At 36.1% G+C, this 21,977-nt stretch overlaps 1 protein-coding gene and 1 non-coding gene across 3 annotated transcripts in view; both read right to left on the bottom strand.

The window, feature by feature from the left end:
• Positions 1 to 21,977, bottom strand: part of GRAMD1C (GRAM domain containing 1C) — a 57,405-nt gene that overhangs the window by 11,276 nt on the left and 24,152 nt on the right. For both annotated transcript variants that reach the window (XM_060010655.1, XM_060010656.1), the window contains 7 exons: positions 20,274 to 20,392; positions 17,744 to 17,876; positions 14,298 to 14,457; positions 7,767 to 7,904; positions 3,477 to 3,595; positions 1,909 to 2,051; positions 1,037 to 1,140 (listed from right to left, as the gene is read on the bottom strand). In XM_060010655.1, coding sequence (XP_059866638.1) covers positions 1,037 to 1,140; positions 1,909 to 2,051; positions 3,477 to 3,595; positions 7,767 to 7,904; positions 14,298 to 14,457; positions 17,744 to 17,876; positions 20,274 to 20,392 — 916 coding nt within the window. The remainder of the gene's footprint in view (positions 1 to 1,036; positions 1,141 to 1,908; positions 2,052 to 3,476; positions 3,596 to 7,766; positions 7,905 to 14,297; positions 14,458 to 17,743; positions 17,877 to 20,273; positions 20,393 to 21,977) is intronic.
• LOC132425202 (U6 spliceosomal RNA) lies at positions 8,186 to 8,287 on the bottom strand. Its single transcript, XR_009519394.1, has one exon. It is a non-coding gene; the product is annotated as a U6 spliceosomal RNA (small nuclear RNA).

Raw genomic sequence — 21,977 nt, 5'->3', positions numbered from 1 at the left:
CTTACATTGGATCATTAGAAAGATTTCCAAGATAGATTATAGTACTTGATTGTCAATCTCAAAGGAAGGGGAAGCATATAATACTTCTAATTTACAATGAGGGTTTGCAAAAAAGGAAGCACTAGTAAAGAAAATCTGCCAACAACCTATCAATAAAAACCTCATTTTCCACATTTGTTTTAACCTTTCCCTTCACCAGATTTTTCAGTAGAAGTTCATTATCTAGTGGCCAAACTCATTTCTGAGTTTCATTTTTCTAGTGATCCGGAGCTTAATAATCAAATAACCAAAGACAAGGAAACAAGGAAAATAAATAATCAACAAGCTGGATGATGAAGCCTTAAATTACCCTGAGTTGATTGGCCACCACCTTTCCTTTAACTAAAATTAATTATGCTCACATATGTATATATATATGTTTTTTCCTCATGTATATTTTAAAGAATATCCAAACAGAACAACTACATCACCTCCCCAGTCTAGTACCCACCTCCACGAAATCCACACATGTACGTGGTACCATTGCTAGGTGGGCCTGCGTAAACCCAGGAGAGCTGCATTGGTAAGGGAGATGTGGGCCTGAGGAGGCTCCAGACCTTCGTGGGTACAAGTGCATACTTGTGACCGGATTACCCAGTCCCTCACTGCAGTCAGCTTCCTTGGCTCCTTACAGAGGGAGGGAGTGTGACAGCTCCTAACTGTGTCATCTTGGACAAGTCACTTAACCTCTCCCTCTGTGTGTTTCAATGGAAAAAAAAATAATAGTACTTATATCTCACAGGGTTGTAAAAAACAGGTTGATATTTATAAAGCACACAGAACAACGTCTGGCATATCACAGGCATTATGTAAGTGTTTGGTAGACCAATGAAAATGAGAAGTTTTGAAATTCCAAGTGGAGTAGTTGGAACCACTTCAGCAGGAGTCATTCCAACATCACCTACCAGTTCCTGCTATGAATCCAAACGAAGAATCCATCCATTCTGTTAATAAATGCCATTTTTACAAAAATAGATAAATCAAGAAATTTACAAACCAAGCTGTTTGAAATAGTCCGCCAAGGAACTCCAGGAATTCTTCTCAATTAAAGATTTGACAATGGCCCATGGTTGTTTTCTGTATTTCAAATCTGTTGAAACTCTAATAGATAAGGAAGAAAGAAGAATATTTAATTTATAAATTTTAATTATATTATTAACATTACAATTAGATGTAGGAATGAATTCAGCGGAAAGCCAAAAGGATTCAAAGTCATTAAGACTATTAAAAAAAAAATTGTTCACTGATAATGAATTCTTTAAAAAATTACTGGGCGCTGCTAAAATTTCATCAACTTGGCATTTTCTTTCTTTCCTTTCTCTAACCCTGAATTTTCTTTACGTAAATAGCAATAAAGGCTCAAAATAAATTTTAAATTTCCTAAATGCCTCGTATAAAAAATCTCTAGTGGTCATACATTAGCTGCAAGTCACTACATTAGCTGAGACTAGGCCAGTTGTGTGATGGCCCAGCACCATCTTCAACACGCCAACATTTCTGGTCTCCCATCGCAACAGAGCTGTTTACCGCCCACCACGTGCTCCTCAAGTCTCCCAGTCCCCTTGCCATTAAACGGGGTCCTGCGAGCATTTCTGGCCACTGGACTGCGAGCACAGCTCTACAGCTCTCTCTTCCAGTGGCAAATGAAATGACACGTATTCTGGATTGTGCAGCCCCAGGAGGTCAAAGCCTTCATCAGCCTGGGTCCTTGAGTAAGGATCCCCGCCCCTCTGCGGATTGCCGGTGGACACGTAAAGCAAGAAATAAAGCTTTGTTGTGTAAGGCTACTACTAAGATTTTGGGATTGATACGTTTACCAGCACACAATGTAGCCTGTCCTGACTAAAACACTCATTTACAGCAGCTCACCTCAACCGGCATTTCTGCTTTGAAGATCGGATGATATAGTATCTGTTCAGAGTATAGAAGTAATCATGGTAGGGGACATCGTGTGCCAGCACTTCTGAATCTACCAAGTAAAATTGTGCTTCCCGACTTTCTTTATACAGTCTCTGCCAAAATAAGATTAAGTTTTTTTGCATGTACATGTTTAATACATCAAATTTCTTGCCAATATAGTGCCTATATACTCGAATTCCTTCTCACCAATTACAAAAAACATGAGAAGCCTATATACAGAGCCAGAAGGGCCACCATGTTGGCTGTGAGATCTATGAATTGAGACGGGACCTGCAGAAATAGTATTTGCTACCTCTCTGTCACTTCACTGTATAATTGTTTTTTTCCTTTCTTTGAGGCATGAGGAGGAGAAAGGAACTACATAATCTCTCGTGTGTGTTAGTAATTTATAAAGAATTGCAAATGTTCCTGGTAGGGAAACAATTCAAAATTCAATTGAACAAAGCCAGGACCCCACTCTAAAATTCATCAAAGTTTAACAAAACCACCCTTCACCAAAAACGTGAAGGAAGGAGACAACCAAACAAAACACTGCTTTCCCTAAACAGCATCAGAAGTGGTTGCTGGCCAAATCTTTCTCATTTTCACCTTACCGATTCTGCCCATCCTCTAAGGTTATCAAAGACCCTCCAATTCAAAATACAAAACTTCTCTTAAATGTTTGAAAATCTTTGGAAGAAAAATATTTAAGTCCTTTTGAACACTGACGGACAAAAACTATGATGGCACAACTAATTCAGATGTTAATAAATATTTTCTAACTTTGCAGAACAGTTATACTATATGTCAACAACAACTGGCCAAACATAAACCCCACTGTATGACAGTGACATGCTGGTCGCACAGTAGACAGAGCATTAAATATCTTACAATCTCTTCCTCATATGTCACAGCAGCCATCTAGTTATTTGGCTCTAACCCTTGACATGATTCCAGTAGTGTCCTTTTAAAAACCATTTATTATGGAAAAGTTCAAACATATACAAGAGTAGAAATGAACATTATACAATAAACCCTCATAAGCTTATCAACTAGCTTCAACAATATTAACTCCTGCCCAGTCCTGTTTCATCTGTACCTCTCCCCATATTCCCTCCCTCTACTCCCATCCTCTGCCTGACTAGATTACTTTTAAACAACACCCTAGATACCAGCATAATTTCATCCAAAAATACATCAGTATATCTCTTTATAAATTCCTCAGTATATCCCTTTAAAAGATAAATATTCTCTTCTTTAAAATATAGCTACAATACCATTATTGCACATAAAAATGAACAATTCCTTAAATCTCAGAAATACCCTTTTACAGTTGGTTTGTCTGAATTAGCATTGAGTTAATTTGGTTGATATACCTCTTAAATCTCTTTTAACCTGTACACAGTTTCTCCTCTATTTTTTTCCTTGCCGTTTATTTGTTGAAACTGTCCTGTAAATTGATGACTAGGACCTATGACAGGCATCTTCCCTCTTCCCCCATGCATGATTCTTTTGGAATACTGGCAGCATAGACATACCTGCTTTTCAGTGGCCGTGGTGCACTTTCCAGTTAGTGGATTATTAAGGACTATAGTGTAGGTCATGGTTCTCAGTTGGTCACCTCCAGGCTCTACATTCCAAGGGGTAGATACTATATCTAATCACAGCAAATATAAAAAGAGTTAGTTCTAGAAATTTGAGGGGTATGGCTTGGAATGGAATCAAAGAGGGAGTTTTTGGATTATTTCAATTTTTATTTTTGACCAATCCTAACTTCCTTATCACTGTGTTATTAGTTTAACATTAAACAAGAGTAAAATCACATGTTAGGCACTCTTCTTGTATGTGACATACGCCCCATCTCTGATCCATTTACTTCTAAGTTGTAGTCTATTAAAAAACTTTTTTCCTTTCTCTAGAAGATAAAATTAAAAGTCATTTCATCAGTAGGCTTCTTTTTAAAGTCCCCAGTACGTACAAAGAGAAGTAACAGTGCTGGCCTTATTAAACAGAGATAGAACACTTCAACATTTCCATCACTGAGGACAAGACCTTGAATTATGCAGCAATATGATCTGATCCCAACTTGTGGGGAAATCACGTCGATGAGAAATCATGTAGTGTTAATGGTTTATCTGCTGAGATCTTTAATCAAGGAGGGAGCAACGGAATATAAATAAACCATGTAACCTTTTCTATATGAAGAAAGCTATAGAATAATCTCTCTGCATTTATGGCAAGATCTTGGTCAAAATTCTCTTTTATTTACTTAGCAACAACACAGTGAGTAAAAATACACTCTGAACGGAAACGTATCTTTAGAACATAGCACCACACATTAACAAAGGTCCTTTAACAAGCGAAACACTAGGAAAATATAGGTAACAGCATCATGAACTCTATTCAAAGATCTGACTAAGCTGGCTAATGTTGTTGGCACAGTGGATTTAGGCAATTAGTATATCTGGCTGCTATTCATCAATGTCCTAAAACATAGGAGCATTTATCTAACCCACTACCCATCATCAAAGGATTGAAGCAAGGCTTTATGATATATCCAATTTTGCTCAACTTCTTTCATTTACTTAGGCCTAGAGATTTAATAAGGGATCCTGAAGCTGCCTTTTGCGTATCTAGAAAAATTGTGCAAGCAAATTAAAAAGGCAACATTACAAACCATGGGATCTACAATACAGAATTTGCTGTAAAAATGATTTATTCAGTTGTCCAAGAAAGAGATATAAAATTAATTATAAAATACTTTTCAAAAGATCATTTTAGTCATAGGTCAGCCTGTTTCAGAAAAATTATACAAATAGTCCATTGTTAATCAGCAACAGAATTTAAAGATATCATTGAATTCTGCCATTAAAACTGCACACCATTCAACAAAGCAACTATCAACAAAGATGAAAGTGTCTCTTCCACTTGTATCTTCACCAATGTTGCCAACAAGCCTACTGAACATAATGTGCCAGAACATCGTCTACTTCAGAGACAGAGAGTAGAACAGTGGTCATCAGGAGTTGGGGAGAGGGGGAAGTGGACAGTTATTGTTTAATAGGTACAGAGTTTCAGTTTGGGAAGATGAAAAAGTTCTAGAGATGGCTGCACAACAAAATGTGAATGTACTTAATGCCACGGAATTGTACTTAAAAACAGCTAAAACGGTCAATTTTATGTTATGTACATTTTACCGCAAGAAAAAAGATTGGTGAATCTAGGTAATGGGTATAGGTTTTATTATACTATTCATGCAACTTTTCTGAAGGTTTACATGTTTTTCAAAATTAAAAAGTTGAATAAAAAGACTTAAAACTGAGCTTTGACTTACAAAAGTAGTGTCATACAATAGTAAACAAAGATTTAGAAGAATCCAATTTAGATAATTTTTATTGAAAATTATTAAGAATTACCATCATTTTTAATAATTTTAAATCATTATTAAAAAATAGATCCAGCAGTAGCCATTTTAATGCTGAAATTAGGTTAAATCCACAAATAACTAACCATACTAAACTTTCCCATTAAATTCTTGATATTTTCAGAAAGGAGACTTTGAGATCCATTCTCAAGAAACACAACTTTGATTACCAGGTAACAAGTTCAGAAGAAAACATAATAGCGTGCAATCAGAAGCAGATTATCTCTTTTGGGGCAAACCTTCTGACTAATTCTAGGTCTAAAGGCAACATGCCTATCACTATTTACACTTGTGATTAGCCAGAAGCCTTTGCTCCCCAAAGCCATTTATAGCATCAGATAGCAAACACAGTCATCCATATTGAAGCTAGATATGATATCAGACACCAAATGCAGTTATGATTCAAAAAACAAACTTCATTTAGTACCAGCGTGGAATAACATGCTAGTTTCTTGTGGGCCTTTGCAGCCATAAAAATAGTGGTGCAGTATCAACAGGCATCATCTTAGAAAATTAAGAGAAATTATGTATCCTACTCTTCTGAAATAGCAAGTTCTCCAGGTAGACATGAATGGCAAAAAGATACAAAATAGATTCAAAACAGATATAATAAGTTAAATATAAGCTACTGAGTGAAAAGATTTATATCCCTCAGGTATTATACATTTTTAAAACTGGAAGAACTGGGGCTTCCCTGGTGGCTCAATGGTTAAGAATCCGCCTGCCAATGCAGGGTACACGGGTTCGAGCCCTGGTCCAGGAAGATCCCACATGCCACGGAGCAACTAAGCCCGTGCACCACAACTACTGAGCCTGCGCTCTAGAGCCAGTGCTCCGCGATAAGAAAAGCCACCGCAATGAGAAGCCCGCGCAACGCAACAAAGAGTAGCCCCAGCTCTCCGCAACTAGAGAAAGCCCACACACAGCAACGAAGACCCAATGCAGCCAAAAATAAATAATCAATAAGTTAAAAAAAAAAACTGGAAGAACTGAAAAAAGTAATGATTTTTAAAAACATGACATTCTTAATATAATCACAAGACTCAATAGCTATCAATTAGAAACTGCTTTGCTACTCTACTATAAATAATAAGGAAAAATTACTCTTTACAATTGAACCTATATCAATGATATAATCTATGAATATGTAATTATGTTTACATAAAAGTTTCAAATAAAGGAATAACATCTAATCGTTAATAAAATGGCTAAATTATAGACTATATTTAAATTGATTGTAGAATAACTTCCTCTTTGACTATGTCGAATGACTCAGCTTATATGGATCTCTGCCACTGCTGATTTCTAATTTTATATAGCAAGCTAAACCACATGCTCCCAAAGTTTCTAAAATATCTTGAAATATTTAGGATAAATTCAATTTCAAATTGACTATAAGCTTATTTGAGATGTTTACCAAAATAGAACCTTTAATACATAATCAATAAAATCTTTTTTATAACTAACTTCCTAACTGGATTTTTTTTTTTTTTTTTTGGTATTTTCATTAAGGTAGACCATAGACACTGCAATCTCAAATTTCCATGAATTTGCACAGAGAAAACACACACGTGTACCACTACCCAGATCAAGACAGAGAACTTTACCAGCATCCCAGAAGCCCCCTCCCAGTCTTTACCCACCCAATTACCAACTGCAGTTAACTAGTATGCTGATTTTATGCCCATAAATAAGTTTTACCTGTTTTTTAACTTAATATAAAGAAATCACAGTATGTACTCTTTTGTGTCTGGCTTCTTTTGCTTAATACTACAGAATATCAGTAAGATTTACTCGTATTATTATAAGTAGCAGGGGTTTTTTTTCATTGCTATACAGTATTCTTTTGTGTGAACGTACACAGTCTGTTTATCCATTCTATTATTGGTGGATATTTGGGCTGTGTTTTGAGTTTGGGGGCCATTATAAATAATGCTGCTATGAACACTGCAGTACATGTCATTCAGAATACACATGTACCCATTTCTGAAGGTTATATATACCTAATAGTAGAATCGCGGAGTCAGCTTTAGTAGATACTGCCAAACCATTTAGCAAAGTGATTGCACCAATTTATACTCTACTAGAATCCAATTTTTCCACAGTAGAACCCTTTTAAAGGTGGTTCAACCCAACTAAACTGCTACATTAATAAATAAATGGAGTTTTAGTTCTCAAAGGGTCTGAACTTAATTGTAGGTAGGACCTGACTAATTGGACAATTATACTATTTACGTGTGATTTTAGCCAAAACACCTAAACACTAGTTTATACATCACCAAAATAAAATGGAAGCCTGTCTAAATTTTCCCCTTGACAACATAAATCAATTTACATAGGCTCAAGCCTCTAAGGATAATAAAATTCTCCCAAATTTATCATTAGATAAGAACACAAGACCAACCTATTATATTTCTAGAACTGGCAAATATCTGCATAAAGCGTGAACTGGTGAACAGCAATTCAAACATTCTCTCAGCACTGATATGAAAAACACGGTTGATATAAAGTCTTCCATGAAGATCTTTCTCAGGAATATTTTCTGGGGAAACAAAAAACATGGAACAAAGAGTGAAGAAATCAAGGAAAGGTAATCTCAAGGTTTTGTTTTGGGCACAAAATGGTTTTTAAATGTGATTACAATGATCAGCACATTACAGGACACTATTAAAACTCTAAATTGGTATTATATACATATGTACTATGTATAACTATACATAATAGTATATAGTAATTAAACTATACATGATCAATAGTTCAGTCAAAACCCAAAAGACATAGAAATATTTAACTTGAATATCAAACTACCATAATATATCATTCAAAAGAATATTTCATGAATTTGTGTGTCATCCCTGTGCAGGGGCCATACTAATCTTCTCTGTATCATTCCAGTTTTAGTATATGTGCTGCCAAAGCGAGCACTCAAAAAAATATTTCAAGAGTGACAAGGGCAGTATCGAGACACATAGGGTGGTATCTACCACGGTGAATAGCAGGTCCCATTTCTGAATACGCAAACATTCGGTAATTACTAAGTCATGAATGACTCGAATATCTCCCTGCTGCACTCACTAACTTACTAGCCTGAACAGTGTTTCAGATTTGACTTGAAGCTCACTCCCCCAAGACAAGTATCACTGTATCCACTACCTACTCTCAATACCACACATTAAAAGAAATCCTTCTGAAAAGTATTCTTCAAAGCTAAATAAAGCCCAATGGAATATTACATTTTTCTAAGAATTTGACAGCGATAATTATGTTGAAAACTCCTGGTAGCAAATGAAGAAGAAACATCTGCTCACCTCTCCTCATGTTCCCTGGAAACACTGCATAAAAGAGCCCAGGAATCTATGGTGCTTAGCATATGGCAGGTATTGTGCTAAGCACGTTACAAATATTCACTCATCTTATCCTCACAGCAATCCTGTGAGATAAGAGGTATTAACATCTTCATCTCCATCGTACAGAGGAGAAAACTGAGACACTGAGAGAATTGCTGAAACTCGCCGAAGCTCTGTGGTTAGTGAGTGACTGAATGGGAATTTGAATTCACCGTAGCTCCAGAGCACACAAACTAAACCTCTATTTTATAGTTCAAGGAGTTTAACTTAGAAGAATTAAAAGGAAATGAAAAAAAAAAGGGACATCTAGGAATAGGAGCCTGGTAGAATAAAGGAAATAGAATAAAGCAATCCAATGTGAAATTTTAATGATTTCAGGGCTGGGATTATTTATTATTTCAAGGATTATGCCTGTCAGTACAGAATGACAACTGTGACAAAAGCTCCCCACAGTTCACAAATCAAGCTCTAAGAATTATCTGTGTCAAGCATCTGTCCATGTTAAGCCATGAGAAGCAGTCACTTAAAGTAAAAGATAGTGGTTTAAGCATCAGAAAAACTCTTCTAGCTCTGCCTTCACCCCAGCTGTTGGTTTTTCTCCCTCATGAAATGGTTTGTGTCTCCCTATTTTGCTACAGGTGCAAAGAACTTAGGGACATCGGGTAGATACTGATTTACCTTCTCCCTGCAACAATACTATGTGTAGGCAAAAGCTATTCACTGCAATTTCAAGTAATGGCTACGTGGGCATAGAAATGAATCACTGAAACTAGGCAATTAACTAAGGTTCTGTGAGGCAACTTCCTAATTAGGCTTGAGAAATAGCTTTTTCTGACATAGAAGTAATACATGTTCATTGTAAAAATAATTCATGTATTCACAAAGAAACGAACAAGTACACGTGATTCTATTAATCCTGCTCGTCACCTTCACAGAACTTATCCCAACTTGTAATTATATTTTTATTGGCTTAGTGACTTGTGTATTGTCTCTCTCCTGCACTAGACTCTAAGTTCTATGTGGACAGGGATCATGTTGATTTCAAACACCTAAGTACATTACATGTCTGGCACACAGTAAGTGTTAAATAACTTTTTGAATGAATAAGTGACTATTGAAAACGCAAAAAATCTTAGGGTCTACTTTTATTTATAGGACTTTAAATTTACAATCATATTTTTAAACTTTTTATTTTTTAAGAATTTTAGAGGTACAATTAACTCAACTAGGCTTTATTCCTATTTTTTCCAGTAATGTCCCTTTCTGTTCAAGAACCCAACCCAAAGTCCCATGTTGAATTTAGTTGTTATCTTCTTAGTCTCCTCCTATCTATGACAGTCCCTCACTTTTTCCTTGTTTTTCAGTGCCCTTATACATCTGAAAAGTACAGGTCAGGTATTATATAGAACGTCCCTCAATTAGGTTCATCTGAGGTGGGTTTTTTTCATGATTAGACTGGGGTTTGGATTTTGGGGAAGAATACCACAGAGATGAAGTACCCTTCTCTTCAAACTCAGGGTGTACACATATCCGCATGACTTATGGTGATGTTAACCTTGATCACTTGGTGGTGTCTGGCAGGCTTCTCCACTTCAAAAGTATTATTTTCCTCTTTCCACATTCTATTTGTTAGAAATGAGTCACTAAGTTCCGCCCATACTCAAGGGGAGGAGAATTAAGCTCCACCTCCTGGAAGGGGGAGTATCTACATATATTATTTGGAACTCTGTAAGGAAGACTCGTGCTTGCTCCCCCATTTATATATGTATTCAATCATTGGTATCAGTATGGACTTATGAATAATTATTTTATACTTTAGGTTATAATGCAGTATTATCATTATTTATTTTGCTGCTCACTTTTTTTTTGTTTGGCCATTAGAAGCTCTTTCAGGTTGACTCCTATGTCCTTTCGACATGCCTCTTTTTTTCTTTTTCAAGCACTTCTTTATATTCTGGCACTACAAGATGTTCCAGGTTCATTTTGTATATTCCCCAACTGGGCCCTAGAAGCAGCCATTTCTCTAAGGAGTCCTGGAACTATAATTTTCCAAAAGTAAGTTTCCTGTTCACATTTAAGAAGGACATAAATTACACTTATATAAATATTTCAACACAATATCTTCATATTTCATTTAAACTCCATTATTCGATAAAATGTTCTATATCATGACTGATAAAACATAATCTGTGGTGTTGCTGCTGGAAATTAACAATAATACTTTTTGTATGTAAATGTGTTTGAGGAAGTAAGGATATGAAATAAACTATTTCCACCTGGGATTATTTTTTTTAATACTTATTTATTTGGCTGTGCCGGGTCTTAGTTGCGGCATGTGGAATCTTTGTTGCGACGTGCACGATCTTTAGTTGCGGCATGCATGCGGGATCAAGTTCCCTGACCAGGGATCGAACCCGGACCCCGGCATTGTGAGCGTGGAGTCTTAACCGCTGGACCACCAAGGAAGTTCCTGGGATTATTTATTTATTAAATTCATGGTACTTTAAAGCTTCCTACCTAAATAACATCACCAATAATATTGCTGGAAATTTATTAAGCTAGCAGGTGTTATTTTAAATGGGGAAAGGAACACTGCTCAACTTAGTAGCAGGTTACTATTTCCAATAAAGAAGAAATACTATTTCAAGCATGTAAGTTTGAAAGTGGCCAGTGGAAATCGTGGGAAAATTGAGACATAAGTATGAAAAGGACCTGGACATGAATAAAACTTAAACCAGATGTTGATAGTATTTTGAGGATGTGTGAAAAATGTATTAGGTAGGTATGCAAGAAAATTAGGTAATTTGGAGTTTAACTGAGTAACTAAGGACACACAATTTTTTTTATCTTCCATTTTCTAAAAATGGGTGATTAGGGCTCACATGCAATACAGAAACTACAACACTATTATTCTTTGTTTATTTCTAGATAAAGATACAGCTTATGTGAGTTTTAATGTTACCCTTTAATCATTAATGTTAATTTTATAGGAACTCAATAAAGAAAGTAAGGCATTTTTTTTAAAGGACCATTCTTATAAAAGAGCAGGTGAGAAAGAAGGGGGGAAAAAAAAATCCCCGTTTTGCTGTCACTTACGTGTCTGGCCACTGGGTGCCAGAGTAGATCTTCCTACAGTTAGAGGTTCAAGCAGGCAGGGGATAACTAATTCACAGGGCTGCGTACCCAAGCATGAATGGTAAAGACACCAAGAGAGTCTAGTCATTCCTGGTGCTTGACCCTTTAATAAAAAAAACTTCCTGTCAACTATCTTTTCAAAAGAACACATCAACTGTCTTCTTAATGCATTCTATGATATTTTAGGGACTTGTTTATTTTTATTTACATTTTTAAGAGCGTGGGTTTAGTTTTCATCAGAGATGCTTCAGTGTTTCCAAACCAAGGTTGAATCTGATTTGGATTTGGTTTTCAAGGATTTGGTCTTGGTTTTGTTTTGGATTTGGATTTGATCTTAGATTTGGACGTGATTTGGATTTGATTTCGATTTGCCTTGGATCTAGTTTTAGTCTTCATGGATTTAGTAAACAGCCTTCAGGGGCTCCCAAACCAGGTCTAAGCGGAACAGTAAGTGGACTAGCAAATACAATCATGCCAGACAGATCCAAACCACTACAACATCCCCATCACCAATATTCTGGCAGGAATATTAATATAACATGCTGGTACAAAAGCAGGTATAGCAAAACTCCACTGGCATTACTCCGTTCTTGAAAGTAGTCACTACCCTAGAACTTTCCCATTGTCTCCTCACTTCACTGACTTCAGTGTCAATAATCTTACAGCTAAAAAGAAAAAAATTCCTTGAAATGCCCATTTGATAAGCATGACAAGCCCTAGGTTATTGGTTCTAACTTAAGAGAAAGTAAAGAGAATATGATTTGCTATAAAGTTTCCCTTAAGCAATTGCTTTTTATTTTTATTATATTCTCTACTTTTGAATCTCTCTCTCTTTCTCTTTTTTTTTTGTGGTTAAGGAAAGTAGTAAAATTATAGTGTTACACCATGAAGATTTTTATTATGATTTTTTTAAACTCAAATGGTATTAAAGACTCGAATGTAAGACCTGAAACCATAAAACTTCTAGAAGAAAACATAAGCAGTATATTCTTTGACAGCTTTCTTAGCAGTATTTTTTTGTGTATATCACCTCTGGCAAGATAAATAAAAGCAAAAATAAATAAATGGGACTAGATCAAACTAAAAAGCTTTTGCACAGTGAAAGAAACTATAATCTAAATGAAAAGGCTGACTAGAATGGGAGATGACATTTGCAAACGATATATCTGATAAGGGGTTAATATCCAAAATATACAAAGAACTCATACAACTCAACAACTGAAAACCACCTGATTAAAAAATGAAATGAGTAGAGGACCTGAATAGACATTTTTCCAAAGAAGACATACAGATGGCCAACTGGCACATGAAAAGATGCTCAACATCACTAATCATCAGGGAAATGCAAACCTACAACAACATCACTAATCATCAGGGAAATGCAAAACTACAATGAGGTACCACCCCACACCTGTCAGAATGGCTGTCATCAAAAAGACAGCAAATGACAAGTACTGGGGAGGATGTGGAGAAAAGGGAACCCTTGTGCACTGTTGGTGGGAATGTAAACTGGTGCAGTTACTATGGAAAATAGTATGTAGGTTCCTCAAAAAATTAAAAATAGAACTACCATACAATCCAGCAATTCCACTCCTGGGTATTTATCTGAAGAAAACGAACACACTAATTCAATAAGATATATGCACCCCACTACGTTCACTGTAGCATTATTTACAGTAGCCAAGATATGGAAGCAACCTAAGTGCCCATCAACAGATAAATGGATAAAGAAGGTAAATGGATAAATGGATAAAGAAGGTGTGGTGTGTGTGGGTGTGTGTGTGTGTGTGTGGGTGTGTGTACACACACACATATATATATATATATACACACACCCACACACACACCCACACACACACACAATGGAATATTACTCAACCATAAAAAAAGAACGAAATCTTGCCGTTTTTGACATAGATGGACCTAGAGCGTATTATGCTTAGTGAAATAAGTCAGACAAAGACACATACTGTACGCTTTCACTTACATGTGGAATCTAAAACAACAAAACAATGAACAAACATAACAGAAACAGAGTCATAGATACAGAGAACAAACAAGTGGTTGCCAGAGGGGAAGGAGGTTGGAGGAGGAGAAAAACAAGTGAGGGAGATTAGAAGCACAACATCCAGTTACAAATGAGTCATGGATAAAAAGAAAAAAATCGCTTTTCCCTTGCTACTGCTTCATCTCCCCCATCTTAAGGCTTGGGACATTAAAAGCTAAACGTGATGAAGATTTTCAAATTCCAGGCTTCTGAAAAGTGGAGAGAGGTTAGATTTAGCAGCCCCTTTCCTCTATTTCTTATTAACTTCCATCCTTTTTTGGTTCATTATAGAGTGAGACTGTATCTACTGCAAAAAACAAATGCTCAATTTGCACACATCTAATATAAAAGTAAACATTAAAAGACGTAACTGAAATTTTACTAAAATTTATAAGAAATTCTTTACCTTCATCAACAGAATCTGAAGTACTGCTTTTGTCCAAAGAAAGATATTCATTTTTATTCAAGTCCAGTGATTTTGATGACAGTCTACTTAACCTCTTTTCTGAAGTTAGTGAAGGACTTTTGATCTGTTTCTCACTTTGGGGTTCCTCTTTCCCTAACCCCTAAAAAGCAAACAATGAGATCTTTAATAATAAAGACACTTTGAAATATTGCTTTTTGAAAAAATTGTTATGTTTGTATCACATTTCCAATTCAGTCCAAAAAATATTGGTAGATAACACAGACTATCCTAAAGTCATCTTCTTATACATTAATGAACAATAAATTTATGAAGAACATCACAAAAAAAGAACTCACAGACAATTAACAACATGTGAATCACTTAGGTCGAAGAGAAAGGGGACAAAGGACAAAAATAATAGAACAGTCAGTTCTTTGGGGTGTGAAAAGGAAAGGAGTCAAACCCAGTTAGTTTCCCCAGACAATACCTGCCCCATCACCTCAAGGAAGAGAACTCACCCATCTCTTAAGACCAGTAACTAAAGGGGAAAGGGAAAGAAAAAAGAGAGATAAAAGTCACATAAGAGTACAGTGAAGGAGAAAAGATTAAAAGGGAAAATTAATTTCACAGCAAACCCATAAGAACAGAGTTGGCTTTGCTGTTAAGGGACTAAGGAATTGGGCATTAAAATATATTCAATATATACCGCTATCCATACTTCCTGGGAATGGCTTAATAAAGATATGTCATTTCTATAATAAATTTAATATTAGGCATTAAAGTATGAATGCTACTGCTATGTTAGTAGTATTCAAGTAGAACAGTATTATAATTAGGCTTAATAGAACAGTGTGATAAATATAAACTACACAGCAATGTACTTTCTTGCATTGTCTGTGGATAAGCAGATGAAAGACAGCAAAAGTGTATCTATAACTTCCTGCCCCATGAGATCCTTGAGCAGCACTTAACAACAGAAGCAGCTCCAGGGAGGAGACCAGTTTCCATTGGCCGCTCAGAAAGCAGAATAACAACCGGGCCCCAGGACTCAATTTATTATAGGATTATACTATCCTAGTCGAGGATTGATTTTTTCAATCAGAGAGTATTGTTAAAATCAAGACTTGATTTATTTCGGAGTTCCACACTACGAAGCAACAGGTTTATTAGCTGACCCAGGGTCTCTTTAGATGCTAAGTAGAGTAACTTTCCACACATATCACTCCTGTTGTTTCTAATTAAGATAAAGTTCCTATTATAAAGAACATGGACAGATACTTACAGGAAAAGTAACAGTCCCTATCTTTGAATGGTTCGCATCTGGACAATTTTTATTTCTTTGTATATTTTTCTATATTTCCTGATTTTTTACAAAGAGTATTAAGTTTATAACTTAAGAAAAACCTATTTTATTCTTGGAAAAAATGTTATTTCTAACTTTTTGTTATTTCCAACTTTGTTGGAAGTAAAAATGAAACAAATTAAGTGACATATGATATTCATGATATCTGAGAATCTCACTTTACTGCTCTTGAGTGCAAAAGGAAAAAAAGAACCAAACTTCTAAATTACTTGTATTCCATAACCTGAAAGCATCTATACTAAACATCAATGAATATATAATCAATCTTAAAACATTAAATTATTCCTCTACATTCCATTCCCTTTCATTAGAGAACATATGACTTCCTTTAGGGACAAAACTAGAAGCAAGGACCAATAGGTTAACTGTCCCAAGAGCAGGTACAGAAGACATTGTCTGAGAACCCAGTCCTCAAAGTCAGACTTTTGTAAAAGGAGGAGGGGACTGTTAGAGATCCCCTGTCCTGTTACCACCCCAAAATTGAGTGGTTTGGTCTTCTCAGTGAGAACGTACAAGGGGATTAGCATTCAGAATCACCTCCCTTACACCAGCAGTAAGCTCCTAAGGGTCTCTTGATGAATAAGTTTTACGTGAAATCCACAACACAAAATCAGACTGAGATAGGTGCGTGATAATTGCCTGAGACAAGTTTATAACTTGGTGGCCTTTTACATAAATATATTCTGTTTCAACGTTTCCCCAACATTTATTCACAGCAGATGCTGGGAGCTCGAGAGAAGGGAGAAAAAGTCCACTGCTGGCCACACACAGATTCACCTTCAATCATAATAGCTTATGGTTATTGAATACTTAATATGTGCTAGGGACTGTTCAATGCATTTTCATATATATTAATTCATTTAGTCCTTATTAAAAAACGCTGTGGGGTAAGTGTCCTCATCTTATAGTTGAGAAAACAAAAGCATAGAAAGGTTAAGGAATTAAGTTAATTTATTTAAGGTCATACAGTTAGCAAGTGGCAGAGGTAGGATTTGAAGCCAATGCTCTGATCTAAAACAAGAAATTCAGCATTCGCCCCAAACTTGCATCCCCAATCAGAAGAACAAAAGTTGTACACTCTTAGCACTCAGAATGTGGCCTAAGTGCCATTCTTCATTAAAACTATGGCTCATTAGAAAAAATGGCTGATACTAAGTCTGGGACAGAAAGTATACAAACAAAATGTGCCTAGGACACATTATTGTACCAGAAAGAAAGGAAGTCATCAAAGATTATTGATTATTTCAAAAGGACAAAGGAGCCAACCTGAAGGGGCTCCCATTGGCAGAGGGGACAAACTGAGTATAAAAAAGTAGTAACAGGGCTTCCCTGGTGGCGCAGTGGTTGAGAGTCCGCCTGCCGATGCAGGGGACGCGGGTTCGTGCCCCGGTCCGGGAAGATCCCACATGCCGCGGAGCGGCTGGGCCCGTGAGCCATGGCCACTGAGCCTGCATGTCCGTCCGGAGCCTGTGCTCCGCAATGGGAGAGGCCACAACAATGAGGGGCCCACGTACCGAAAAAAAAAAAAAAAAAAAAGTAGTAATAATAATGACTTCAAGTGATAGAAACTCACTGAAATTAAAAAAAATTGAAGGGCTTATAATAATACTTGAAAAAATAAAGAAACTAACTAACTATGAAGCCCAGTAATTAACTGGATGTGCCTGCTTTAGTAATCAGCTTAACAAGCATCTATTGTTATTCAAGCATGGTGCTCAGAGTTCTCCTCTCCCCTTCAAAACAGATTCTTTCCACTATGCACACTACCTACTACGGGAAAAATTCTGCTAACTATGAATTTCTCCACCTTATTATATTTTTAATGATGTCTATCCCCCTTACAGACTGATGCTCAGGGAGCTGCCTGGTAACTCTGCACCATATCCAGCTCTGAACAGAACCACATATTATTCCCATACAACCTCTGCAACTTACAGGCTTAAAACTCTTGGCCTAAAATACAAGAGCAGCCTGACATCTTAAGTTTCTAAACATTTTGTATATTGTATTTTTCTTTTCTCTTCCATTGTGATGAACACATGGCAGTATCAGACAGATTTTAAAAGGGATATCATATACTAACCCCTTTTTGTGGATTTCCATCAATTGGCTCTGTTTCTGAAACCCGACTAATTGATTCACGGGTAAAACTGATTGGCTTGGATAATTTCTCATCTCTCTCCCCACAGTCATCCAAGCTGCTTCTTCTTGGACTTCTGTAAGAAACACATCATAGAAACATAAACAAGGTCACTTCCGCACAAACAGCTGATTCAGTCTCCTCACTGAGGTCCTTTTCTATTATAAAGCATTTGGACAACAAATTTTTTTTGTAATGTAACAAATAAGCTTCTACTTATAACAAAGCTATCTTCTTAAATCACAAGCAAATTGACTTCACTGCTGAAAATAAAATATGCTCATATAAGATTTTATAAACTTCAGAAACCATTAAGAAATTAACCAAGTACAAGTGGCCGTAACAGCAACTAATAAAATGAATGTTGCTTATTTAAACTGCAGTTGCAGACAATGAAGAAGCTTCGAAAGGTGCAGGGTAGGTGTTTGAGTTGGATGCCAGGCAACACCGGAAGGCAGTTCTAGATCTCGTCTCCTTCCTTCAGATTCAGTACCAGCTGAGATGGCACATCACTCCAGGAAGGGGAAGCTCCTGATGTCTGAGCACAGAGCCCATCCATCAAACCATGCCTCCCTTCTTGTTCTTCTCGTTCCTGAGAACAGGAATTCCTAAGGTTAAAGGAAAAGCTTTCAAATGGTCATAGGAACAAGATTACAATACATGTCTTGGGACCTTCTTTTCCTCTTTCAGGGAGTGGGGGGAAAAACAGGAAAGTGTATTAAATATAAAAGCAGCACAATGGATCTAATTTCCAGACCTCAACTTTATTGAGCAATTAGCATTCCCATGTAATCATTGCTATGTTTAGACTTAAAGCTCTCCTAAAATAAACTGGCTGCCTGACATGTGAATCCATATTATCCTGACAAAGAGACAGAAAAGCTAAAAAAGCCTATTCTACTCCACCCAAATAATACTTAGGTCTACTACTCAGTTACTCCTGGCCGGGCAGAATAGCAGGACTCTGAGGGAACTAAACAAGGAAAACGGCTCCTGGAGACAAGACCACCAGCTGAGTGTCTGTACTTGAGGATTTTAAGGATGGAGGTGGATTGTGGAGAAATGAAGAAAAAAAGAGGAAGGAGAGTGAAGGAAAGATTGAAAGTGAAAAGAAAGAAGATGGAAGAGCTGAGGAAATACAGGTGTGAGGTAGATATGCTTCTCTCAGAGATTGGAAGAATGAGAAAAAGAGCAGAAGAGGGAATGAGGATCCAGGGAAGTCCCAAGCCTAGTAAACTTTACAAGGAGAGTAGTCCAATGGAAATTTTTAACTTTACAGAAAACTAATAAAATATACACGTGTAACCATGTAAAAAAGACCATAAAATATTAATGCTGAGCTGACACAATATAAATAGGATCAGTATAACTAGAAGACTTATCTAGATAGAATAAAATCTTTGTACACACATGAGACTTTGAAAGATTTCCACCTTAAGACTTATTTACTACAGAATTTTTAAATAAATAATTTACCTAATTTTTTATTAAGGTATAATTCATATATCATAAAGTTCACCCCATTTAAAGTATACAATACAGTGATTTACAGAGTTGTGCAGTCATCACCACTATTTAATTTTAGAACATTTTTATCACCCCAAAAGAAGCCCTGTGCCCATCAGCAGTTGCACTCCCCACACTCCCTTTCTCCCAGTCCCTGGCAACTGCTCATCTACTTTCTATCTCTATGGCGTTACTGATTCTGGACTCTATTTCATATAAATAGAATCATACGATATGTGGTCTTTTGTGACTGGCTCCTTTGACTTAGCATAATGTTTGCTCTAGAATTTTCATGTATTATCCTTAGTTGTTTTTATTGCTCTGACCTCAATCACCACTGGACAAAAAGCACTTTTATTTGTACAGGTTAATAATAATGTCCACTCTTCCAAGTGAATTCCCATCAGTCAAAAATAATCTCTCTCCACTCTGAATTTTTCCCACATTATCTATTGCTCTTTTTGGCCCTTATCATTTCCAACCCTGTATTATAATTATTTGCATTCCCTGTAGCGCTATAAGCTCCTTTCATTAATGCATTCAATATTTATTGAGTGCCAACTACATGTCAAGTACTACGCTAGGGTATCCTTGAGGAAAAGTCATATTATCTTTCTATCCCTTAAAATATCTTCCAGCTACTTTTCTTTATTGTTATCTATAGGTGCAGAGATTTCACTAGGTACTTCTCCATATCCTTAATAAAAAGGCTTAGTAACCCCATGCTTTAAGCAAATCCTAGATGACACAGTTACAAAGGGAACATTTCCTCATCTGCCCGGTATTTGCTTACCAATTTAGCAAACTATTCACTGTCCTCACCTTTCACTCATTCCACTACAGAGAAGCAAGAGGCAAATTTCACTGGATGGTGAATAAATAGAAAGCCTGAATTAGTAAAGTCTAAAATAATTCTGCTTTGATTAATGAGGAATAAATCTTGACATTTCAAGACACTTTGCAGTACCTTGGCTGCACATTATCCTCAATCGACAGGGACAAGTTCTCCATCTCTTCAGCATTTAAGCCCAGCTCAGTGCCATAGTTCTGCTGGAGCAGCTGCCAGACTTCCTGTCTGGTCAAGCTCTAGAATGACAGAAAGATTACCCTGACTATTGGAAAACAGAACATAGTATACAACATAGTGATTCAAAACATGAATTCTGAAGTCAAAATGACCTGTTATGCAGTTACTAGTATATGGTTTTGTTAGTTATTTTACCTTTCTAGATATCAGTTTCTGTATCTATAAAAAGTGGGTTAACAAAACGTATCCGACATAGTTGATACTGGGAATAGGTAGATGATGATTTTAAAGTGTGTAACATAATAACTACTGTCAATGGGTGTAAGACATTTAAAACCCTCTTTTTATAAAATAATTTGTTCATCCTTTCTGGCAATTACTAATCTGTGATTTAAATTCTGCAATCCAACCAGGATGACTGGATCACCATTCAGAATACCAAATGTCAGTTCAGAATCCCTCCCCTTAATTCATAATGTATCTGAATATTTTAACTATATTTGAAACCTCACATATCAGTAAATTTTAAATTATATTTTCCTAAAATATAAAATGCAAGAGTCTGGAATTCAGAATATTTCTGTTTTTATTTTTATTTATTTTTGATAAAGTCCAGCTTGTTCTTTCTTTGTAGGTATCATATCAGTGTTAAATAATCTAATATAAAAAATGCATGTGTTACAAAGGAAAACAAAAACGATAGTAGTATGACAACTAACAGTCTGATTTTTAGAAACATTATGGATGGTTAATTACATAATTAAGCAAGGTAGAGGGAGGCAGCATAACACTTGAAGCAACTGTTGCCAAGATTCTTTACATCTCTTTCATTCAACAGATATTTATTTAGAACCTGCCACATGTGTATCACTGCACTAGATGCTAAAACGGATAAAAGTGATGTCCTACTTGCTCTCAAACAACTATAATTTAGTTGAAGAAACACTGCAAACTTTTAAGTAAAAGTTAAATATGACAAGCTGTATCATTATTATGTACTACAGAACTGGTAGAATCAACATGATATAGAAATCTAAAGGAAAGAAATATTACTGTGGTTTAGGGTGATCAGATAAGGCTTCACATTGCAGAAGGGTCTTCAGCTAAGCTGAAGGAAGGACATAAATAGAGGAAATGGAGAAATAAAAAAATTTGGGAGAGGGAAGCTACATAAAAATATAGAATAAAATACATGAAAAACATAAGCAATATTTGTTTTGAAGTCAGTTATCAATTTATCAGACTAATCAGAGTAAAAATTTTAAGTGGGTAAATAGTAGCGATAAATATAGGGAAATTTTATGGGGCAAAAACATACAGACACCTTGAATTCCTCGCAGATATTCCCAATGACAAATACCACACTTCCTTTTTTCTTTTTCCCCGTTTCTCCTCTCGCTCTAGTAGCTATGGTATCTTTGTTTGTTACATTATACTAGATGACCTTCATTACATTTTATGGACACTCAAAGATATTAAGAACAGAATTTCTGCACTTTAGACTGCTAGTTCCCAGATGACTAAGATTCCATAAGAGCAGTTGTTGAAACTTCAGATGTTACTATCAGTATTTTAAAAAGTCAAAAATATCCAAACAGTTACCTACAATAAAGTTTTTCAAGCTAGGTAAAATGTAAGGCCTCT

Source organism: Delphinus delphis, chromosome 4, assembly GCF_949987515.2.
Source record: "Delphinus delphis chromosome 4, mDelDel1.2, whole genome shotgun sequence".
Lineage (NCBI taxonomy): Eukaryota > Metazoa > Chordata > Mammalia > Artiodactyla > Delphinidae > Delphinus > Delphinus delphis.
The sequence above is the reverse complement of the archived record's forward strand: the minus strand, read 5'-3'. Positions and strand labels throughout refer to the sequence as shown.